This window comes from Dunckerocampus dactyliophorus, chromosome 13, assembly GCF_027744805.1.
Source record: "Dunckerocampus dactyliophorus isolate RoL2022-P2 chromosome 13, RoL_Ddac_1.1, whole genome shotgun sequence".
NCBI lineage: Eukaryota > Metazoa > Chordata > Actinopteri > Syngnathiformes > Syngnathidae > Dunckerocampus > Dunckerocampus dactyliophorus.
Window position 1 is genome coordinate 21,871,091 of NC_072831.1, and position 20,568 is coordinate 21,891,658.

At 40.3% G+C, this 20,568-nt stretch overlaps 1 protein-coding gene across 9 annotated transcripts in view; it reads left to right on the top strand.

Annotated features, from left to right (window-relative positions):
• The first annotated feature begins 475 nt into the window (after positions 1-475).
• Positions 476-20,568, top strand: part of kidins220a (kinase D-interacting substrate 220a) — a 54,433-nt gene continuing 34,340 nt past the window's right edge. For 5 of the 9 annotated variants that reach the window (XM_054795918.1, XM_054795923.1, XM_054795925.1 and 2 more), the window contains exons 1-23: positions 476-609; positions 5,785-5,943; positions 6,273-6,371; positions 6,641-6,739; positions 8,707-8,805; positions 8,875-8,973; positions 9,214-9,312; positions 9,791-9,988; positions 10,077-10,175; positions 12,246-12,344; positions 12,436-12,534; positions 12,618-12,795; positions 12,875-13,039; positions 13,115-13,294; positions 13,569-13,734; positions 13,818-13,969; positions 14,165-14,265; positions 14,380-14,565; positions 14,725-14,865; positions 16,253-16,490; positions 16,565-16,656; positions 19,537-19,681; positions 19,797-19,959. In XM_054795918.1, coding sequence (XP_054651893.1) covers positions 5,812-5,943; positions 6,273-6,371; positions 6,641-6,739; positions 8,707-8,805; positions 8,875-8,973; positions 9,214-9,312; positions 9,791-9,988; positions 10,077-10,175; positions 12,246-12,344; positions 12,436-12,534; positions 12,618-12,795; positions 12,875-13,039; positions 13,115-13,294; positions 13,569-13,734; positions 13,818-13,969; positions 14,165-14,265; positions 14,380-14,565; positions 14,725-14,865; positions 16,253-16,490; positions 16,565-16,656; positions 19,537-19,681; positions 19,797-19,959 — 3,029 coding nt within the window. In that variant the 5' untranslated portion in view covers positions 476-609; positions 5,785-5,811. Of the gene's footprint in view, positions 610-2,573; positions 4,068-5,784; positions 5,944-6,272; positions 6,372-6,640; positions 6,740-8,706; positions 8,806-8,874; positions 8,974-9,213; positions 9,313-9,790; positions 9,989-10,076; positions 10,176-12,245; positions 12,345-12,435; positions 12,535-12,617; positions 12,796-12,874; positions 13,040-13,114; positions 13,295-13,568; positions 13,735-13,817; positions 13,970-14,164; positions 14,266-14,379; positions 14,566-14,724; positions 14,866-16,252; positions 16,491-16,564; positions 16,657-19,536; positions 19,682-19,796; positions 19,960-20,568 lie in introns of all 9 variants that reach the window. The other 4 variants (XM_054795920.1, XM_054795919.1, XM_054795922.1 and 1 more) reach the window with 4 other exon arrangements.

The window sequence follows — 20,568 nt, forward strand, 5'->3', positions numbered from 1 at the left end:
GGGAGAAATCCAGATGAAATTTTGTATTTTTTCAATGTGTAGCAACTTTTTTTCTGTGCCAAAACTTGTGTCAAAACTAAATGGAAGCTTTGTATCATTATTAATTCCATATGCCACGACATTGCATTAGCAATGTAAGCAGTAAAGGAGCAGATGGAGCTATTGATTTAACGTCAAAAGCATCAAGTGGTTTGAAGTAATTGAAGTGCCATAAAAAATATCTGTGCAATTCTTATTGTTTGTGTATTTAACGACATAATAATGTATGGCTTTGAACACGTTCTAGTGTGCAACACAGTACCTGGGGGCGTGGCTATATGATGTCATACTGGACCTCAATAAATAAAAAATAAAACATTTAAAAATATATTTTATTCATTGGAAAACATTGAAATACAAATACATTTACGTTTTATAAGTAATTAAGAAATACATATTTTAATATTTATTATTTCTTCTCGGCACTCCTGTGGCTCCAGGCCATACCTCCCACGTACACGTCATTCAGATAAAAAAAAGAAGTCAAAAAGACTGTATACAAATGAAAACGCTACAATATTATGACATATGACTGAAAGTTCCGGACGTTTTCAGAGCATCTCAGCCTAGGTAAGAGTACTTCAGCTTCTGTTGTGTGCTTATTTCCCCTTGTAGAAGTGTTAAAATGATTAGTACTTGTTGCTGTGTTAGCCCGTCGGAGCTAAAGCTAACAGCTAGCATGCTAGCTACTGTAAATTGGGCTCGCTGCTGTTGTTGTTGTAACCTCCTGTTGAGTGTCACTGAAACTACCATTAAATCTTCAAGAGCAGAGGGAAGCAGGATATTATCAAAAATATATCAATAGTTATCTCGCTAACCTGTCACATTGTGGCCATGTGATAGGAAGAAGTCACATCCAGATGTGTGTGCTTTTGCACACCAAGTGCCAATGTGGTAAATAAACAGTTTTAAAGCAACAAATTACATTTTACGTTCAATTGTGTTACATGCTTTGCAATGTTAGTCGCGTAATTACTATTTTACGACTTTTCCAGGCTGCTTTTAAAAATAGGAAGTTGCTCCAAGTAGTTTTAATCTTAAACGTAATGAAGGATAGCGGAAGATATTGCACTACAAACTGCACACAATATAGTTTATGCCTGATAAACATGGTTTTTTTTTTAATTAACGGAACTGGATACGTCGCAGCAGGTTAACATCTACATGACATGTGATGAAGAGCTGAGCTGGTTAAATTTAGAGATGCTATCCGGTGTTGGTTCTTCAAACTTAAAAAGTGCCTACTATTGCATGTCCTCACATTACACCCTGTGATGAGAAGATATACTGCTTTTCTTGTTTAACATTCACACTGGGCTATATGTGAACCTGCAAATTGATAACGGTCAAATTTAAAATACTAGTATGTAACAATTTTCCAAAGTCTTTAAATGCACAATAATTGTATTTGCACTGGCTTACAGTAAAGTTAGAAGTATCATTGATATTGCAACTGTGGCCTTGTGTGTGTGTGTGTGTGTGTGCACATATATATATATATATATATATATATATATATATATATATATATATATATATATATATATAGCCATTTTCGGCTCCCAAGCTAATACACTCCTGATGAAAATGTTAACACCAGTTGATAAATTGCAAGAATTTACATTTTGCACTGTTGAATCTTAAGGAGGTTCTAAGTAGAGCTTCACAATGCAAAAAAGAAAAATAAATGGGAGTGAGACAAAAAAAATGTGAGTAAGCAATTTATGGCAAACAACCATTAAACTGAAATTAGATGTTCATCAGCTGATCAAAAGTTTAAGACTAGAGCTTAAAAAAACCCTGAAACCCTCCTAAAATAGAAATGCAATTTTCAAAAAGGGACTCAGTGATGAGTAGCGGTGCTGTCCTGGTTAATCACCTCAAAAATTGGCATGGGCATGCTTGATGCCGGTGTTTCCAGGAGGCTAGTGGGGATGTTGCTCCAGGTGGTGAAGATGGCTTCACGGAGGGCATCCACCGTCTGGAACTGATGTCCATTTTTGTAAACCTCCCTTGCTATCCAGCTTCAAGTGTTTTCAATTGGATGTGGATGAGGGGAAAACACAGGACGGTCCAAAGGAGTGAGGTTATTCCTCTGGAAGAAGTCCTTTTGTCAGGCAGGCATTGTGAACTGCAGCGTTGTCCTGTTGAAAAACCTAGTCATTAGCACACAGACGAGGGCCATCCGTCATGAGGGATGCCCCTTGCAACATCTCCACATAGCCAGCTGCTGTTTGACGCCCCTGCACAACCTAAAGCTCCATTGTTCCATTGAAGGAAAAAGCACCCCAGATCATGATGGCACCGCATGTGCCGTGTGGAAAACATCTCAGGTGGGATCTCCTTGTCATGCCAGTAACGTTGGAAGTCATCAGGACCATCAAAGTTCCATTTTTTTCTCATCAGAACTTTCTTCCACCTTGAATGTCCCATGTTTGGTGCTCTCGTGCAAATTCCAAATGGTCAATTTTGTTGCGTTGTAGTAGACAAGGCCTTTTAAGATGTTTTCTCTTTTTAAAACCCTTTTCTCGCAGATGCCATCTGATGGTTGTTGGACTGCACCAGTAACAACCTTCATTTGGGCTGAGGATCGTCCCGTGTTGGATCATCCGCCTCAGCGCCAGTGATATTTTTTTGGGTCTCCCACTTTACTTTTTTGTTCCTTTGCCATCAAGAGACACCCCAGCTATATATGATGTGTTTGGATAGCATTGTCACTAACATTACATATTTAAAATTTTTATTTCAAGAAATAATGTTTGTCGATGTCACCTATCTCAAGAAGTTGTTAAATAATATGCAACTATGTCATCTACAGCGCACTTAAAATCTAAGCAAAAAATATAAATAAAATATGGTATGTATAATGCAATAATAAAATAAATTGAATTAGTATAATAAATATTAAAAAATAACACAATGTATTTCTTGCTAAATATGATGATACACATATATTAATTTAAAATGTTAAATATTTTTTGTAGTTTAATTTTTTTTGTTGTTTTACCTGAGGAGAGAATTGCTGATTGTTATTATTTTTTTAAACAGTGTAATTTTATTTTTTAAAATGCACATATATATATATATATATATATGAATATGAATAATGTAGTACAATCAAATTATATAATCAAATACAATAACAAACTATGTAATACCCTGTTTGTAAAACTGCACATGAAAGTGAAAGAAATGGTACTCCTTACTTACATACGCATATAGATTTGGAGTTTGACATTTTGCTTAGTCCATATCTTTAGTTTGAATGTAAAATATGAATTTTGAAAATAAACTTGGCTTTGAAAGAATAGATCATTTGAAAACATTCAATCACATGGTCAGGTTTAGACATTGTAAACAGATTATTTTAACAATCCTGAGTTTGAAAAATAGTGGGCACTCAGTGAAACTAATCCAACAATCTGTCATCTTTCGTGTCTTTACCCATAAAATAGAAATGACACAAATAATGGTGTTCCCCTCTCATCTGAATCCAGCAGTGAATGTAGTGTTGCCATTGTGTGTAGAGGCGATGGGTGTAGACCAACCCCCTCATGTAATATTCAGCCTTGAGTGTAAAAAAAAAAAAAAAAAAAAAAAAGGTGGGGGGATGCCGAGCCTGATCCCGGCAGTGTTTGTAGATGTGTGTTTGTAGATTGGTGTTGAAAAACCAAAACAGAGCTTTCACCAAGGTACAACCAAGGTAAGGTAGATTTTTCTTTATTCTTTGTGTGTTCTCTTTTAAATAATTCCATTGTATTTGTGACTGGCTCTCATACTAGCTTTATTCACTTGTCAGGGTTTTGGTTTCATTATTTGTTGATTTCTATCAGCTTGGTGTTTGTGTCTGATCAGCGTTAAGGGAGCGAGATGGATTGGATTGGTTCTTTAAAGATGTATCATCTCCATGTTGTGATGAAAGACCAGGAGGGTGTGTCAACAGGACCCTGTTGCCTTCACTATCAACAAAGGATTTTTTTCCTCCCTCTAGATATTGTCTAATACGAGGAAACAAGTGATCCTTGCAGGTAGAATTGGAATAAAAACGCTAAAGAGTGCACTGATTATTCATTCACTTTGTATTTGACTGCTTTGGCTCTTTGTACTGTCCATCCAACAATCATGTGACATTTTAGCCCATATTGACCCGAGCATGAGCTGCTTGCGTGGCTCCAAGATTATGTTGAAATGCTAAGCTGCGTGTTTGCTAACGTTTTAGTGAAGGAAACTCACTTCTGAAGAAAAAGCAGCTGCTTAATTTTAGTGGCGGGAAGCAGGCCTCGGCCGTGATGGAAGAGCCCAACTGTGATGAATTATTAATGTGATTCTTATTGATCGTCTCAATCCCTGCCACAAAGAGGCAGCCATGTTTGATGGGTTTTCCTTTGTCCGGTGAAGTGATATAAGCAGCCATAAGGCTTTTAATTATTGCTCCAGGATGATCTTGTGGGCGTTGTAGTTACATAAGTGAAACTATTTGTGCATGCTGCTGTTAAAAAGCTTGGCAACTCTGTATGTAGTACACAAAAAGAGTCTTTTGGTTGCTTAACATCAATTATGGATAATCTTCAAAGCGGACCATGTCTGTTTCTTTTCTCCAAGCATTTTTAGAGCGATAGTATACACGTTATCCTTATTTTTCACTTTAAAGTCATGTAAAATGTTTTGCGATATTTGCAAAAGAGGGTGCTTACACTTCCTCCTCTCTAATAAACGCAATGACCTAATTAATAAATAAAGACTTACTTTATTCTGTTGTAATCTTATCGACATTTTTACCACAGCCGTTAATGCTGAAGTTTACATTGGCGATAAAATTAAAAAAAGTGTATGTAATGCAGCATATTCTGCAGTAAAAGCCACTAAAAACTTTTATTAAAATAAATAAATAAATAAATAAAAATCATGACTTAAGCCACTATACTGTACGTACTGATTTGCCCCTGTTGTGTTGAAAGCAATTGTCTCTGTTACCATGTCGGCTTGAATATAAGAATACATTTTTTCCCTATAAAAAAATCTGAAAAATACAAGATTTAAAGTTTTATATTCCTCTAGAGATTTATACATGTGACACCAAACGACCCCAAGCCAAGTCAGAGCTTTTCTTCCTGTCACTCACATACGCTTGTAACCTGAAGAGATGTAGCCGCAACACAGACACCGACTTGCAAAAAGGTTAGGCTAGTACCACACACAGCATGTGTGTAAATATCTAAGGTATTATTATTTATATCTCTGAAAAACTGTAATGAAGTACTTGACGTTCCCAAATGTCTCTGTGGTAGTGTCTGCCCATGGTCCAATCCACCGGTCATCTCCAGACCTCACTTCAGAGGATTAAAATTTTTCACCGGCTTCATCCGACTTCTTGACTGAAACTCTGTGATCTGTGCCTTCATTTCCCCGAGTTTCGGTTGATGTTTTCAGCATGAACAGGCAGACGTGAGCTGAGCATATTCTAAATGATTATCTGATTTGCACCAGTGCTACAGAGGAACTCTGGTGCCTCTTGAAACCATCAAATATGCCAAAGGTTCACTTGGCTTATGGATGTTTATGTTGCTTCATGAAAAAGTCAGCTACTTTTTGAGTATGCATTTTAATTTTCATGAGTAACTCTGTGCCGTTGAGTCTGCACAGTACTTATTTACTCGCCAGCCTCTGCAATGATGCCTCACCCTCCGTCTCACCTATACTGTTTGCCTACTGCAAACACTAATCATCTTCCCTCTCCTGCCACAGCAGTATACAGGTGTTCACCACCCAGCCATGGATACCACCACCTCCCTGAAGATGACCTCCATGGCCGTTCAGAGCCTATTCAGCTACGTGGAGGAGGAGAACCTTGCTGCAATCAAAGCTCATTTGGACAAGTTTAGAGATGTGGACAGCAGAAGTGATGTAAGTCACAATAACTTTTCTATGTGTGGGAAGAGCGTTGACAAAACAGATAAAGGTCATTTATAGGGTGCTGCCGTATGTGTTATAAGGAAAGATATGGGGTTGTTGACATTTCTTTACGTTTGGCATGAACGTAATTGATTCCTGGGGGAAATTGGTGTGGTGTCAGAAGAGGGATCACACCAAATCTTTCACTAAATAGTGGCGACATAATGCCTGACCTGGGATAACAGCAGTTTGGTATAAAGTATATTTCTTAAATGATAAATTCTGATGCCATTTGGCTAATATCAGAATCTTGATGGCATTGCTGTTTTCTCTGATTTCAGAATGGACAGACTCCACTGATGGTGGCTGCAGAGCAGGGCAATCTAGAGATAGTGCAAGAGCTGATCAAAAGAGGAGCAAATGTCAACTATGATGATGTTGTAAGCTTGCACACATATCTGTACACACTCCTATGACTGAATTAAGAGTGCATTAGCATGCTGGAGATCCCCTCTATTACACATGACACACTCCAATCATTTTTGTTGCTCTTAGCTCTTATGTTTGACCCTTTCCCACTTTCCATGAGCACTCAGTATGGCCGTTTGGTCGGTTCTTTACCTCAGATATCTCAGACTGACACTCTTTCAGCAGGACAATGGACAATAATGGAGTTTCCCATGGTAACATCGTTTGCATCTGCACACAGGACTGTTGGACAGCGCTAATCTCGGCCTCCAAGGAGGGTCATATCCAGGTAGTGAGGGAACTGCTGGATAACGATGCCAACAAGGAACACCGAGACATGGTGAGAATGATAAAGATCATTTTAATAATATATCATTCATGTCTTCATTTAATTACCGTTAATGTGACACCATGAGTATGGTTGAAGTGGAAGATCCATTAGCCAAAAAATAAGATTAATACTACTACCTACTAGTAGTGGGATGGCTTCTTTCTTGTTGTAATCCTATTTATTATCTCTTAATGTTATCCCTATGGGGCAGTAATATGATTTGTTTATGGAATACAGACTTGCCGGAGACAGGACAGAGTAAAGTAGCGTCTGTGTACAGTTGGACTGATCATTGTAAGGTAGTAAGACATTCAGTGGCGTGAAAAAGTGTTTGCCCCCTTGCTCATATGTTCTTTTTTTGCATGTTTGTCACACTTAAATGTTTCAGATCATCAAACAAATTGAAATATTAGTCAATGACAACACAACTGAACACAAAATGCAGTTTTTAAATGAAACCTTTTATTATTAAGGGAGAAAAAAAATCCAAACCCACATGGCTCTGTGTGAAAAAATGATTGTCCACCCAGTTAAAATCTAACTTAACTGCTGAGTTCAATTTCTTTAGCCACACCCGGGCCTGTTCTTAATCAAGAAATCGCTTAAATGGGACCTGCCTGACAAAGTGAAGTAGACCAAAAGATCCTCAAAAGTTAGACATCGTGTCGAGATCTAAAAGAAATTATTAATTCAACTGAGATCTGTCAGTCTGGAAAAGGTTATAAAGCAATTTGTAAAGCTTTGGGACTCCAGTGAACCACAGTGAGGACCATTATCCACAAAATATGGAATAGTGGTGAACCTTCCCAGGAGTGGCCGGCCAACCAAAATCACCCCAAGAGTGCAGCGACAACTCATCCAAGAGTTCACAAAAGACCTCACAACAACATCCAAAGAACTGCAGGCCTCACTTGCCTCAATTAAGGTCAGTGTTCATGACTCTACCATAAGAAAGACACTGGGCAAAAACGGCCTGCATGGCAGAGTTTAGAGACGAAAACCACTGCTGAACAAAAAGAACATTAAGGCTCGTCTGAATTTTGCCAGAAATCCTCTTAATGACCCCCAAGACCTTTGGGAAAATACTCTGTGGTCTGACAAGAAAAAAGTTGAACATTTCAGATGGTGTGTGTCCCATTACATCTGACGTAAAAGTAACGCTGCATTTCAGAAAAAGAACATCATACCAACAGTAAAATATGACGGTGGTAGTGTGATAGTCTGGGGCTGTTTTGCTGCTACAGGCCCTGGAAGACTTGTTGTGATAAATGTAACCATGAATTCTTCTCGAAAACCTTCCAATGTGGCTGAATTACAATTCTTCAAAATTCCAAACTTCCTCCACAGCGCTGTAAGAGACTCATTGCAAGTTATCGCATTGCAGTTGTTGCTGCTAAGGGTGACCCAACCAGTTATTAGGTTTAGGGGGCAATCACCTTTTCACACAGGGCCATGTAGGTTTGTATTTTTTTTCTCCCTTAATAATAAAAAGTTTCATTTAAAAACTGCATTTTGTGTTCAATTGTGTTGCCATTGACTAATATTTAAGTTTGTTTAATGATCTGAAACATATAAGTGTGACAAACATACAAAAAAATAAGAAATCAGGAAGGGGGCAAACACTTTTCCACATCGGTATTTCCAACTATATAACATATTTCAGGGAAGGGAAATATGGGATGGCATGTGGTTTGAGTCATTGCCTTGTGAGGTTTGTCTGAGCTGCACAACACAAATCACAATGGGATTATTAAAAAAAAAAAAAAAAAAAAAGTGCAATACTGTTCTCGGTACAATGCGTGTCACACCAGCTGTAAATAGCGCATTGTCTTGCCACACAACCTACAAACGTTGCCTCAGTTGTATTCTGGAGGATTGTAAACTGTTGTTATCCGAACACCACGCTTTTCTAGCAGTTTTCCTTACATTTTGTATGTTTAAACAAATAATTGTGATTATGTGTGTTCTCTAATTAGGGAGGCTGGACTGCTCTCATGTGGGCCGCATATAAAGGTCGTACAGATGTTGCACAGCTGCTCCTGGATAAAGGAGCTAACCCTAACATCACCGGCCAGGTACTTGTGCTTTGATACTGTACTTTATCATTAGGTATGGCATCACCGCTATGGTTTTTTTCTCAACAGTATAGCGTCTACCCCATCATTTGGGCGGCAGGTCGTGGTCACGCTGAGATTGTCCATCTACTGCTGCAGCACGGAGCCAAGGTCAACTGCTCAGACAAGGTAACAACCCACTGACATACTGTAAAAAAAAAAAAAGTTTGGAGACACCTTGTCATGTTATTGAATGAGTGCTACTTTTGAATGAATAATACTTTTGACTGGCATTGTATATCTAATACAGAAAATGTGAGCATCCTTCCATTCTCTGCAAATAAATTTTGCCCTTTTCTTTTAACAATAATTACTGTGTAGTCTCAACTTCCCTCTTTGTTTGATTGTGTTTTTTTTTTTTTTTCCCAGTATGGTACTACTCCGCTGATCTGGGCTGCTAGGAAAGGTCACTACGACAGTGTGATGCACCTTCTAGCCAATGGAGCCGACGTGGACCAAGAGGGAGCTGTAAGTAGATTGTAGCAATCCAATGATCAGTGAATTATGGCTGCATTACTGCATCAGTGTCATGACTGTGACACTTGTATGTCACATAGTCCACAGGCATCATTAATAATAAAGGTATGTGCCACAGTTAAATGGCTTAGCAGTGTTACTAATCGGTTACACCATATTTTTGACCCGGAATTACTATAAAAATTTAAAAATTAATTAACCAATTCATTATGTTCATTTTTTTTTTTAAATGTGCAGGAGTATGGGGTATGTAGCTTCAGGTCAAATGTCTGAAGGGGTACGCAAGTGTAAAAGGTTTGGGAATCACTGTTTTACAGTGTATTTACCTTTTCTTGTGTCACTAAATCACAAACCCAACATATTCAGTCAGTCAATTAACATGATGCAGTGCAGTTGTACAACAACTACAAGCAATCAACAGCAGTTTGGAGCTTATGCAAGTTTTGCGCGTTTTCATTGACTTTTCCAGAACTCCATGACAGCTTTGATTGTGGCAGTGAAAGGCGGCTACACCGAAGTTGTCAAGGAGCTGCTGAAGAGGAACCCAAATGTCAACATGACAGACAAGGATGGCAACACGGCCCTGGCCATCGCAGCCAAGGAGGGTCACACAGAGATTGTCCAGGACTTGCTGGATGCCGGCACTTACGTTAACATCCCAGACAGGGTGAGGCCCGTTTGACACTAATGTTTTTCCAAAGAGGTCCACATGGGAAAACAAATGCAATTTCCCTCTTGCTGTTTCTTCTCTCCAGAGTGGGGAGACCATGCTGATTGGAGCAGTCAGAGGAGGCCACGTGGAGATAGTTCGAGCTCTGTTGAACAAATACGCAGATATTGATGTCAGGGGCCAGGTAGGAGTTCCTTTCCCACTGTCATTGTTGATCTTGAGAAGCAAGCAGGAGTCCTGTTTGTGTTCACAGTCTCCCTGCAACTCAATACTGTTTACTTTGCTCAGGTGTTACTACTCAAGAGAACTTAAATTCACAGCGCAGAGTTCATGCAAATATTTTGCCTAGAAAACAGACATAAATGAACAGCAGAGCCATTTGAGGTTCAGTATTAAAAGCAGTGGAAACTCAGTCTGTTGTGGGGTGCTGGTTACCTCTGATTTGTACATGCAGTATTTCAAAACAAATTGAAAATAGTCAAACTGCACATTAACTGTGATACAAGCGTAAAAAGAAGTTAAACACTGCATGATAAAACAAAAACAAAATAAAACTAGTCATTTTTTTTATGAACCTTGCCAAGGCATTACATTTAATGAAGTGGAGAGGGAGGATTGCTGATGGCAGGTGGCTTATTTTTTACACAAAGGTGGCACCTTTTCACACATTTTCAAATGTAGTACCGAATCTGGATTACTTTGTAGTCGTGGGAGACGGGTCTCTTTCCATTAACTCCACTGACTTTATTGTACATTACATTTTTTTCAACTTTTTATTCCCAAGGTTTACAGTTCTGCCGTATTGTAATGAGTAGCCAGGACATTGACGCAGGCTATCTCTCTGTCACAGTACATTCCATTTCTGATTCTATGGTTCTCATCAGACTTTTCCCCAAAATAACTCACAAGAAAATGCAAAGAAAAGCAAAATACAGATTTTGTGTTTCTCAAAATTTTTTAATGGTGAGGTTCCACTGTAACAGGGGTTGGCAATGCGCAGCTGTGGAGCTGCATGGGGCTCCCTTCGCCGAGCATGGTGATTTTTATAACACCGAAGTAGGGGAAATGTGCATGTGCATGTTCAGAAAGAGGATGAAATATCCAACTAACCGCAAGTCCATCCAATTCCATCTAGACTGCCTTCTGAGTGCTGATTGGATGAGCAAGGGAAGGGGAAGTAGGCTAGTGTAGTGCAGTGAGTCTCACTGGAGAGAAAAAAGGTGAAGGAGTTTTAAGTTGCGTCTGAAGCAAGTTACTGCGCAGTAAAATAAAACTATTAACAAGAGCATAACAATATGTTTTACAACGAGAATCGTGCTGTAGCTACATGTGTTTAGGGCCTGTGAGGTGGTGACTCCGGGAGAGGCAGATAGTGTGCCGCTGTAGTTGGACTGTGCATTGACCGCTTGTGACTGCTGTGAGGAGGGGCAGACCTCTTGGCAGGAACTGCAGAACAGCACGTGCTTTCACTTAGTATACCAAAAAACAGTGCTTTCACTAAGTCTCCCAACTACCAGTCCCCACATTTGTTGTTAGTGGCTTTTGGGAAATTAAGTCCCCAAGAGGGTTTGAAAAGTCACAGGATTTAGTGAGAAAATGGCCAAGTTGGCAACACTGGACTGCACACGAGATGGGAAGGAGGCGGAAGTCATTCATGGATGGAGAATACATGAAAGAATCGTTCATAAAAATATCAGCGCATCTATTCTGCCAATTAAAAAATAAACAAGAATAAATGATTCAGAAAATGAAATAATGCCTCTCTGCAACAACAGTCAAGGAGAGGACCAATAGAATGGTCGTTTATGACAATTCAGCGCAGGTGGAAACGCTCTTGAGCAAACAACCTTGGTCTGCAGAAATGTGAACTCTGATAAGCTTTTTTTATGTTAAAGTTGGCTACGTTTTGTTTTAATTTTAAACAAATATGGCAACCATTCAAAATGGCTTACAGAGTTGAGGGTTTAAATTATTTCAGAGTAGGCCAACATGCTTTGTTGAAATGTATTGTTGTAACAGGTAACTTTCAAAAAAGATTACAGTATTTGCAAGTTTATAAGCTGTGCAGTGTTTTTCAGCTCCTGACATTTTTTTTATTTTTGTACTGGAAGAGGAGGCAAAATGGCCGACCCATGCACTATACTTTCCTAGCTTCTGAGCTTTAATTCCATGTTCTTCTTTTTTGGTGTGTTGCTGTCACCGTTTCTATTTTTCATAGAAATGCAAATAGCTTTGTATTTTTCTTTCACATCAGGATGGTAAGACAGCGCTCTACTGGGCGGTGGAGAAGGGTAACGCCACCATGGTGAGAGACATCCTGCAGTGTAACCCTGACACTGAGAGCTGCACCAAGGTATGACATTCCACAGCCGCATAGCATGTACTCGCTTTTCACAATTTCTCAATAGTTTTTTTGTAGTTAAGTGTGTATCCTGGTATTTTAGGAGGGTGAAACACCACTCATCAAAGCCACGAAAATGAGAAACATTGAGATAGTAGAGCTGCTGCTGGACAAAGGAGCCAAGGTGTCAGCTATAGACAAGGTAAGAACTCTTCCCTCTTGACAGCTTACTTACATTCAAGTTGAAGTCAACCTTCGGCCTTGGCCTCCTTGTTAACCAAACAGAAAGGCGACACACCCCTCCACATTGCCATCAGGGGGAGGAGCCGAAAGCTGGCCGAGCTGTTGCTGAGGAACCCTAAAGATGGCCGCCTCCTTTACCGCCCAAACAAGGCCGGGGAGACGCCATACAACATTGATTGCACCCACCAGAAAAGCATCCTGACGCAAATATTTGGCGCCAGTACGACCATGTTCTTGTTGTGCTACATTAATGACAAATGACCAGTAATATTTATCACCTGAACTGTTTTGTCTTTCAGAGCATCTGTCCCCCACTGAGTCAGACGGGGACATGTTGGGTTATGACCTGTATAGCAGCGCTCTTGCCGACATTCTCAGTGAGCCCACCATGCAGCCACCCATCTGTGTTGGCTTGTATGCGCAGTGGGGCAGCGGGAAGTCTTTTCTTCTTAAAAAACTGGAGGGTGTGTACTCCCACAGCATGAGAAGGTTGAAAAAGTGGAATGACCTGACACGGTGTCTCCATCCTCTACCCTCAGATGAAATGAAGACATTTGCAGGCCAGCAGATTGAGCCCCTGTTCCAGTTCTCCTGGCTGGTGGTTCTCCTCACCCTTCTGCTGTGTGGCTCAGTGGCCGTCATCCTGGGGTTTACTGTTGATCACAAGCTGGCCATTGCTGTTTCACTCAGCTTCCTTGCTTTGCTTTACATCTTCTTTGGTAAAAAAGAAAAACTACTGGCATGATTGAAAAATTGTTTTCGAGATGCATGAATGTGTGGTGCTCACTAGAGGGCGCCATGACACAATCAAAAAGCACGGGTAAACATGCTGCTGCTGATTTTTCCCGCAAAATAGCTTTTTCAGATGCAAGAAGAAAGCCGAAACACATCACAAAACGTTCATACAACTAACTGAATATACCTGAATGATACAAATGTTACAGCTATTAACCAGTTCTAGTCCAAACCTTCGCTCATTGGTCTTTGCTCCAGTTTTGGTGTACTTTGGAAGCCGACGTGAGAGAGAGAGCTGGAACTGGGCATGGGTCATCAGCACCCGCCTGGCACGCCAAATTGGTTACCTTGAGCTCCTGCTGAAACTGATGTTTGTCAACCCCCCCGAACTGCCTGAGCAAACCACCCGCGCACTGCCAGTCAGGTGAGGTCACACAAACTGCACCGAATCACTTTTTGTTTTTTCATCTGTTCAACGAGATGTGTTTCCTCTCTTATATGTGTTAGGTTCTTGTTCACGGATTATAATCGCCTGTCCAGTGTTGGTGGGGAGACCTCCATGGCCGAGATGATTGCCACGCTCTCAGATGCTTGTGAAAGGGAGTTTGGCTTCATGGCCACCAGGCTGTTCAGGGTTTTCAAGAATGATGAAATCCAAGGTGACTTAAATGTCCAGCAATCACGTACAAGTCACAGTTTGTTAGAAAATTCTTGATCTCATCCTTGTTAAACAGCAATAAGTCAAATATGGCCTGACCGAACTGGTTACTCCCACACTGCACTATTAAGTGTTTAAGAATGTTTTTAATGAAGTAAATATTGCACATTACTCACGTCCTCCCACCTAATAACAGGTAACAAGTGGAAGAAGACCTGCTGCATGCCCTCCTTTGTGCTGTTTGCCTTGACACTTTGCTGCCTCATTGCCGGCCTAGCTCTGCTGGCTATATTTAAGGTGGGTTAAAGCAATTAAAATGATTATTAAATTGCCAGAGTATTTATAAACAGATAATGGGTATAGACAAGTGGTCACAGAATATGCTGCCTTAAGGATCTCATGACTTGTCAGGTGGACCCCAAGAACCTGACAGTGAATGCGGTGCTGATAGCCATGGCCAGTGTGGTGGGCTTGGCCTTGCTCCTCAACTGTAAGACCTGGTGGCAGGTGGGTGATTCCGTTCTCAACTCCCAGAGGAAACGCCTGCACAGGGCTGCCAATAACCTGCACCAGCTCAAGAGTGAAGGGTTTATGAAGGTACAGTACATAGATTAAGTATGCTTTTATGTGTAATGTCTTTGTCACACGTTAGTCAACATGAAATGCTTCATCTACATTTTACACGAAAGATCCGGTGATATTGTTGTGGTTTCCCTTGTAGATAGCGTACATTTGTCCTTGTCCTTGTCATGTCAGGTTCTGAAGCATGAAGTGGAGCTGATGTCAAAGATGGCCAAGACCATTGATGGCTTCACCCAGAACCAGACACGAATGGCTGTCATCATAGATGGCCTGGATGCCTGTGAACAGGACAAAGTGCTGCAGATGCTGGACACGGTAAGTCACTCAAGAATATTTGTTCCCATGAGCCCAACTTTTCATGTCTTTGAGCACACACACGCTCACTCCGGAGGTGTACAGCAACCCCGTTGTTCCCAGCTACTGCAGCTTCTCTTTCATTTTTTTTTTGTCTCCTCCCAGCTGCTCTAATAGAATTTCCCCACCTTTATCCAAATGTTATTATTTTGTGAAGTTGTCCGCAAGTAGATTGCAACCTCCTGTGTGCTAATGCAATCTTCTCATCTGTGTTAGTGTTTGAAGTCAATGTGTGTATTATCAAATTCATGTGATGTTGTGTATAGCTGTTGCTATCTGAGGCAGATGTTCACCCTCTTGCGTGGAGCACGTGAAGCTACAGTAAATGGTCAGAGGTGAACAAACCATGAAACCACACAAATTCACGTCCCATGATGTTTGGACAGTGCCGTTTATTTAACGCAGTGGAAATTCCTAATAACTTTGTGCTGCAGTGCAGACACAAGATGGATGATGCGTCAGAGCTTAGCCTGCTGGTAGTTCCTCTTTGATGACATATACTTCCCTTTTTAAAGTAGGATAGAAGGCCCCACTGTGCCAAAGCTCTTCATCAGGATTAAAATCCAATTTAACAAACACATGTCCAAGAAAATATGAAGTTGTTGGCCATATCAAGTAATAGAAAGTATTACATCAAAGTTTAATTTGATGTTATTTAGTAGCAAAAAACAGTCACACTTTACAAAAAACATTCCATAAAATAATAGTAGATTATCCTTTCTTGATCGAGTGTGGTGAAAATCAACATTCATTGTTGTCTAGTAATTGTTAATATATTTAATATTGTGTCAAAATGATCTAAAATTATAGCTGGGACGTACGGTATATATTTACCTAAATTTGTTAATCTGAAGCAGGTGATACATGGAGAGAGGCTTTTATTTACAAATTTAAACTCATTACATATAACAACATCTTTTTTTTTTTACTTTAATAATTTCAAAATGCATAAGAACGTGGAAAAGAAAACGTAGCTCTTAGACCACATGGTCATTCATTAAGAAGTACAATGTATAACACAGGATGAAAAGAACCAATGTTGTAAGAGTAGTAAGGAGAAAACAGCTCAGACAGCATTCGTAGTTCATTGTAAACTACAGTACAGTAAGTCAAACACACATGAATTTCACACCAACAGCAGAGTAGCGCTACCAATATAAAAAGTGCATACAGAGGTAGATAAAGCTACTATGCTGACCACTCATGATACATCTCAACTCCAGCTTGTGGAATTAATAAAACACCGGAAGTTGCCTACAGCCACAACTGTTAACCCTATAGATGATGGATGTCTTTTATATACGGTAGTCTTATTTGACACTGGTTTATGGTTCCTTTCTCCAACTAGGTGCGTGTTCTATTCTCCAAAGGCCCCTTCATCTCCATCTTTGCTAGCGACCCCCATATCATCATCAAAGCCATCAACCAAAACCTCAACAGTGTGCTGAGAGACTCAAACATCAATGGCCACGACTACATGAGAAACATTGTCCACCTGCCTGTGTTCCTCAACAGCCGAGGTCTCAGCACTGCCAAGAAGCTCTGCATGGCGGCTTCCACCAACGGTGACAGCTTGGCTGCTGAAGGTACGGCCAACTGCATGTTGATATGAGGAGTTTGGTCGGGAAACTCATCTTGTTCATTCCTTATTTTGCCACAGGATGGACTGATGATGGCGACAAGAAGATGTCTCAAAATAGCTTGGCTCCAGATCAGGCCAAGTTCGGCAGCAAGAACGCTCTCAACCGCAGGGTAAAAGCCGGTGAATTTATCTGTTCTAGTGTCAAACTCAATCACAAAACCCAAGTGACATCTTCACATTTACAACTATCATGCAAGTATACAAAGGAGTTAACCTCAGCTAGTAAAACCAAAAAACAGTCTGCGGTGGCAAACATGCAGAAGCAGATTGCTGCTTATACTGGAGTGGCTTCACTTCAAGGCTAGACAGAGCTCAATTTATTATTATTAATATTATTATTATTAGTGCCATATTGTACTGAGCAGCCAAGATCAGGATGTGTGTACCACATTTCTATGTCGTAATACGTTCTACTTCTGGTTCTCTGGTCATCATCACCCCTTTATTCCCTATTTCCTGTCACTGGTGGCATCAGTAAAAAAAAAAAAAAAAAAAATGACAAAGAAAAGCCAAATGCCATTGTGGAGTTACTTCTTTAGATGTTTACTGAGGTGAAACTTTTGCATAGTCATGCATAGTTTTATAAAATTGTAAATTGAATGTTATTTGTTCAAGTAAATAACCTACCATAAGGTTCAACTGGGCAGTTAATTTACATATATACAAATCAAGATCATTGATTAGGTAAATACATAAATACTTGTTTCTTGTCATTTTATATTAATTCTGCTCACATTCTGCTTTGGCTGTACAGTAAACTGTGCTGTATATCCATGTAACCTGCAGAGAGTGATGCGTACTGCCTTAGAAAGCCTCACTGATTTTTCATTTCCGCCACCTTCTGAAGAGGATGCTCAGTGCAGGCGTGGTGTTGGCAGGCTGCATGGAGGCCAGTGGACAGTAGGAGACATGCTGATATGGAGAGAGTGGGGGAGCGCGGAGTGCTGGGTGTGCAGCCAAGGTTCCTGGTGTAATTGATGTAATGGCTGTTTATCCTTCCTGCTGCGTCGCCACCATCTAATGACAAGGCCGAGCAGCAGTGGGTCCCTGTGACAAAACACTGGCAACCGGGTCTGCTGGCAGGAGGCTAAGCGACTCTGCTGCTGTCGCTGATGCCTTCCTGCCCCCTGCGAGACCTTTGTGCTAACCCTCCACTTCCTCCCCGCCTCCACTTTCTTGTTTACCGCATGTTTGTTTGGACCCTGGGTTTTATATCTGGCACCCTCAAATGCTGGTGTTAGCTATTTAATTCCAGGGGCATCGTGACATCCATTCTCTTGGCAGAGGAGACTCTTTCTGCTTTTTGCTGAAATAAGAGCTTTTGGGAAATTAAAGAATGATTCATGTCATGACCCATCCTCAAGTTATAATTGACCAGCTAAATTGGTAGCATTACTGGATATACACAAATGAAGAGCCACTCCTTTTGTCTTTAATCTCGTTTGCACACAAATCTTGAAGAAATACTGAATCAGAGCCAGAACAGATTGAGCTTATATTCGCCTGGGCCTTTTGCACAGAACACAGCAGTGGGACATTTCTGTAACAGCTGATCAACTTTGGCCCCTCAGGAAAAAAAGTGGAAAAAGGCCAGCTTTATATACAGTACAGTGTGAAAGAGGCTGTTTACAGTTGACCCAATGTTCTAAGGGCAAACATTTTACCGTAAGTTTTATGGAAAGTGATGAAGGATGCAAAGCAGATAGCCATCTTGCAGATCCGATTTCAGGCAGACAAGTGTAAAAAGAAGTAGTTACTAATCTGTAAGACAGCAAAAAAATAAGTGGTGACATTTAAGTATTACTGCTTTGAATGCCTTGGTGGTTAGCATGTTGGCTACACAGTCAGGAGATCTGGAAGATCTGGGTTCGTATCTCTGTTTGGGCATCTCTTTGTGGAGTTTGCGTGTTCTCTTCATGTGTGGGTTTTTTCCGGATACTCCGGCTTCCTCCCACATTCCAAAATGCATGTTAGGTTAATTGTAGACTCTAAATTGTCCGTATGTATGAATGTGATTGTGAATGGTTGTTTATATGTGCCCTACCATTGACTGGCAACCAGTCCAGGGTGTACCCTTCCTCTTGGCCAAAGTTAGCTGGGATAGGCTCCAGCATACCCCCGTGACTCTATTGAGGAGAAGCGACACAGAAAATGAAGTCCCCTTCATTGACCTTATAGTGCATATTCTTTTTCTCTCTTCTGACTTTCTTCTTCTTTTAAAACCTCTTGTTGAGGCTGTTTTTTTGCCACTTTTGTGTCACAAAAACCCAAAGAGAAAGCCAAACACTTATTTTGATGGTCACGAAATTGTCTCATTCAGTTTAATGTGACTTCAGATGAGTATTTTTCCCCAAAATGGGGAAATATTCTGAAATGCAAAAATTTGCAACTGTCATCAAATCTTTAAATGCCTCTTTAAAATTTTGAATTTTTTATCTGTATACTATATATTGAGATTTCAGAATTGTCTCCGAGCAGTCAGTCAGCCAAATCCATGTTATTTACCTCCATGTACATTTCCTATAGACAGACTCATGTAATGGTAACCTAACTGCAAAGCGGATATACAGCAAGAATACTGTACGTCTGTCTTCAACTAGGACCTTTCCAAGCCCCAACTGAGTGGTAGCCATATGTTTCATCTGTCCCAGAAAGAGGTCACAAGAGTGGTATTACGACTTCAAAGTCCACCAAAAAGCCTGGCCTTGGCTCATGACCATGGCAGCTGTCTGATATCATCACAGATGTTGCCCGGTAGATCTGTGTCAATAGCTAGCCTGTGTGTCATGTCATGACTGCTCTGCATTTGGACAGTGGCTCTTTGATTTGTTTTTTTTCTTCTTCTTGCAGTCACAGAGTTTTTTTCTTTGGGATAAATATGACAGGAAGAGCTGGAAAAGAACACGACTTAAAAATAACTTTGTTTTTTTTTTTCAATTTAAATGACTCTTACTAATTTTAAAATTATTTGTTTACTTTTGTCTTTGAAGGACACATACCGGCGCCGCCAGATGCAGAGAACTATCACCAGACAGATGTCTTTTGACTTGACAAAGCTGCTGGTGACTGAGGACTGGTTCAGTGACATCAGCCCGCAGACCATGAGGAGGCTGCTCAATATAGTTTCTATCACAGGTAAACCATATTGAGCACACATCTCAATTCATCAGCTGTAATGAGGACATCCTGCTCTGTCATCACATACAACTGGTTCGGTCCAAAGTTAACTATGAGTTTGATCTTTTGACAGGCCGTCTGTTGAGAGCCAATCAGATCATCTTCAACTGGGATCGTCTGGCGTCGTGGATCAACCTGACCGAGGAGTGGCCTTACAGGACGTCATGGATCATCCTCTATTTGGAAGAGACTGACGGTGTGTCTGATCAGATCTCTCTTAAGACCATCTATGAGAGGTAAGAACAAATCAAGTGTAAAAAGATCCCGCCATTCTAGATGTTTATAGGGCAAGGAACCACATTTAGGAGCATGAACCATGTGATTTCTCCTAGCCAATCAGCAAAAAAAGGCAATAAAATAATGTAATGAAAAAAAAGTGTATTATACTGATACAACACTTACAATAAAGGTACCCTTTACTAGTGGTTTATACATGGCTTATAAATTAGTTATTAAATAGGTTGTTATGATTTCCATAGACATAATAAATGGCTATAACTCTTATGATAACATTTAAGAGTGACATTGGCGTAAAAAAAATACCTAATAGTCCACCCCAACCTAATGTTAATGGCTAAAAAGCTAGTTCATAACTGTTTACGATTTACAAAGTGTTTGTAATCGTAATTGGCTTAAGTTTTTGATTAGACACAACACAAACAGCAGTTATTTGACAATTTTGACTAATCTAATCATTTTGTAGTCATAACAGCAGGTCCCCCATTTAGTTAGTTGTATGTTAGATGCACTCCCTGCACACAGAACACATGCTATGCATCCGGCCACATGTTTCATGGGGGGCCCAATTTTGTGCAAGTACAAATATGCAGGGGATATGCATTGCT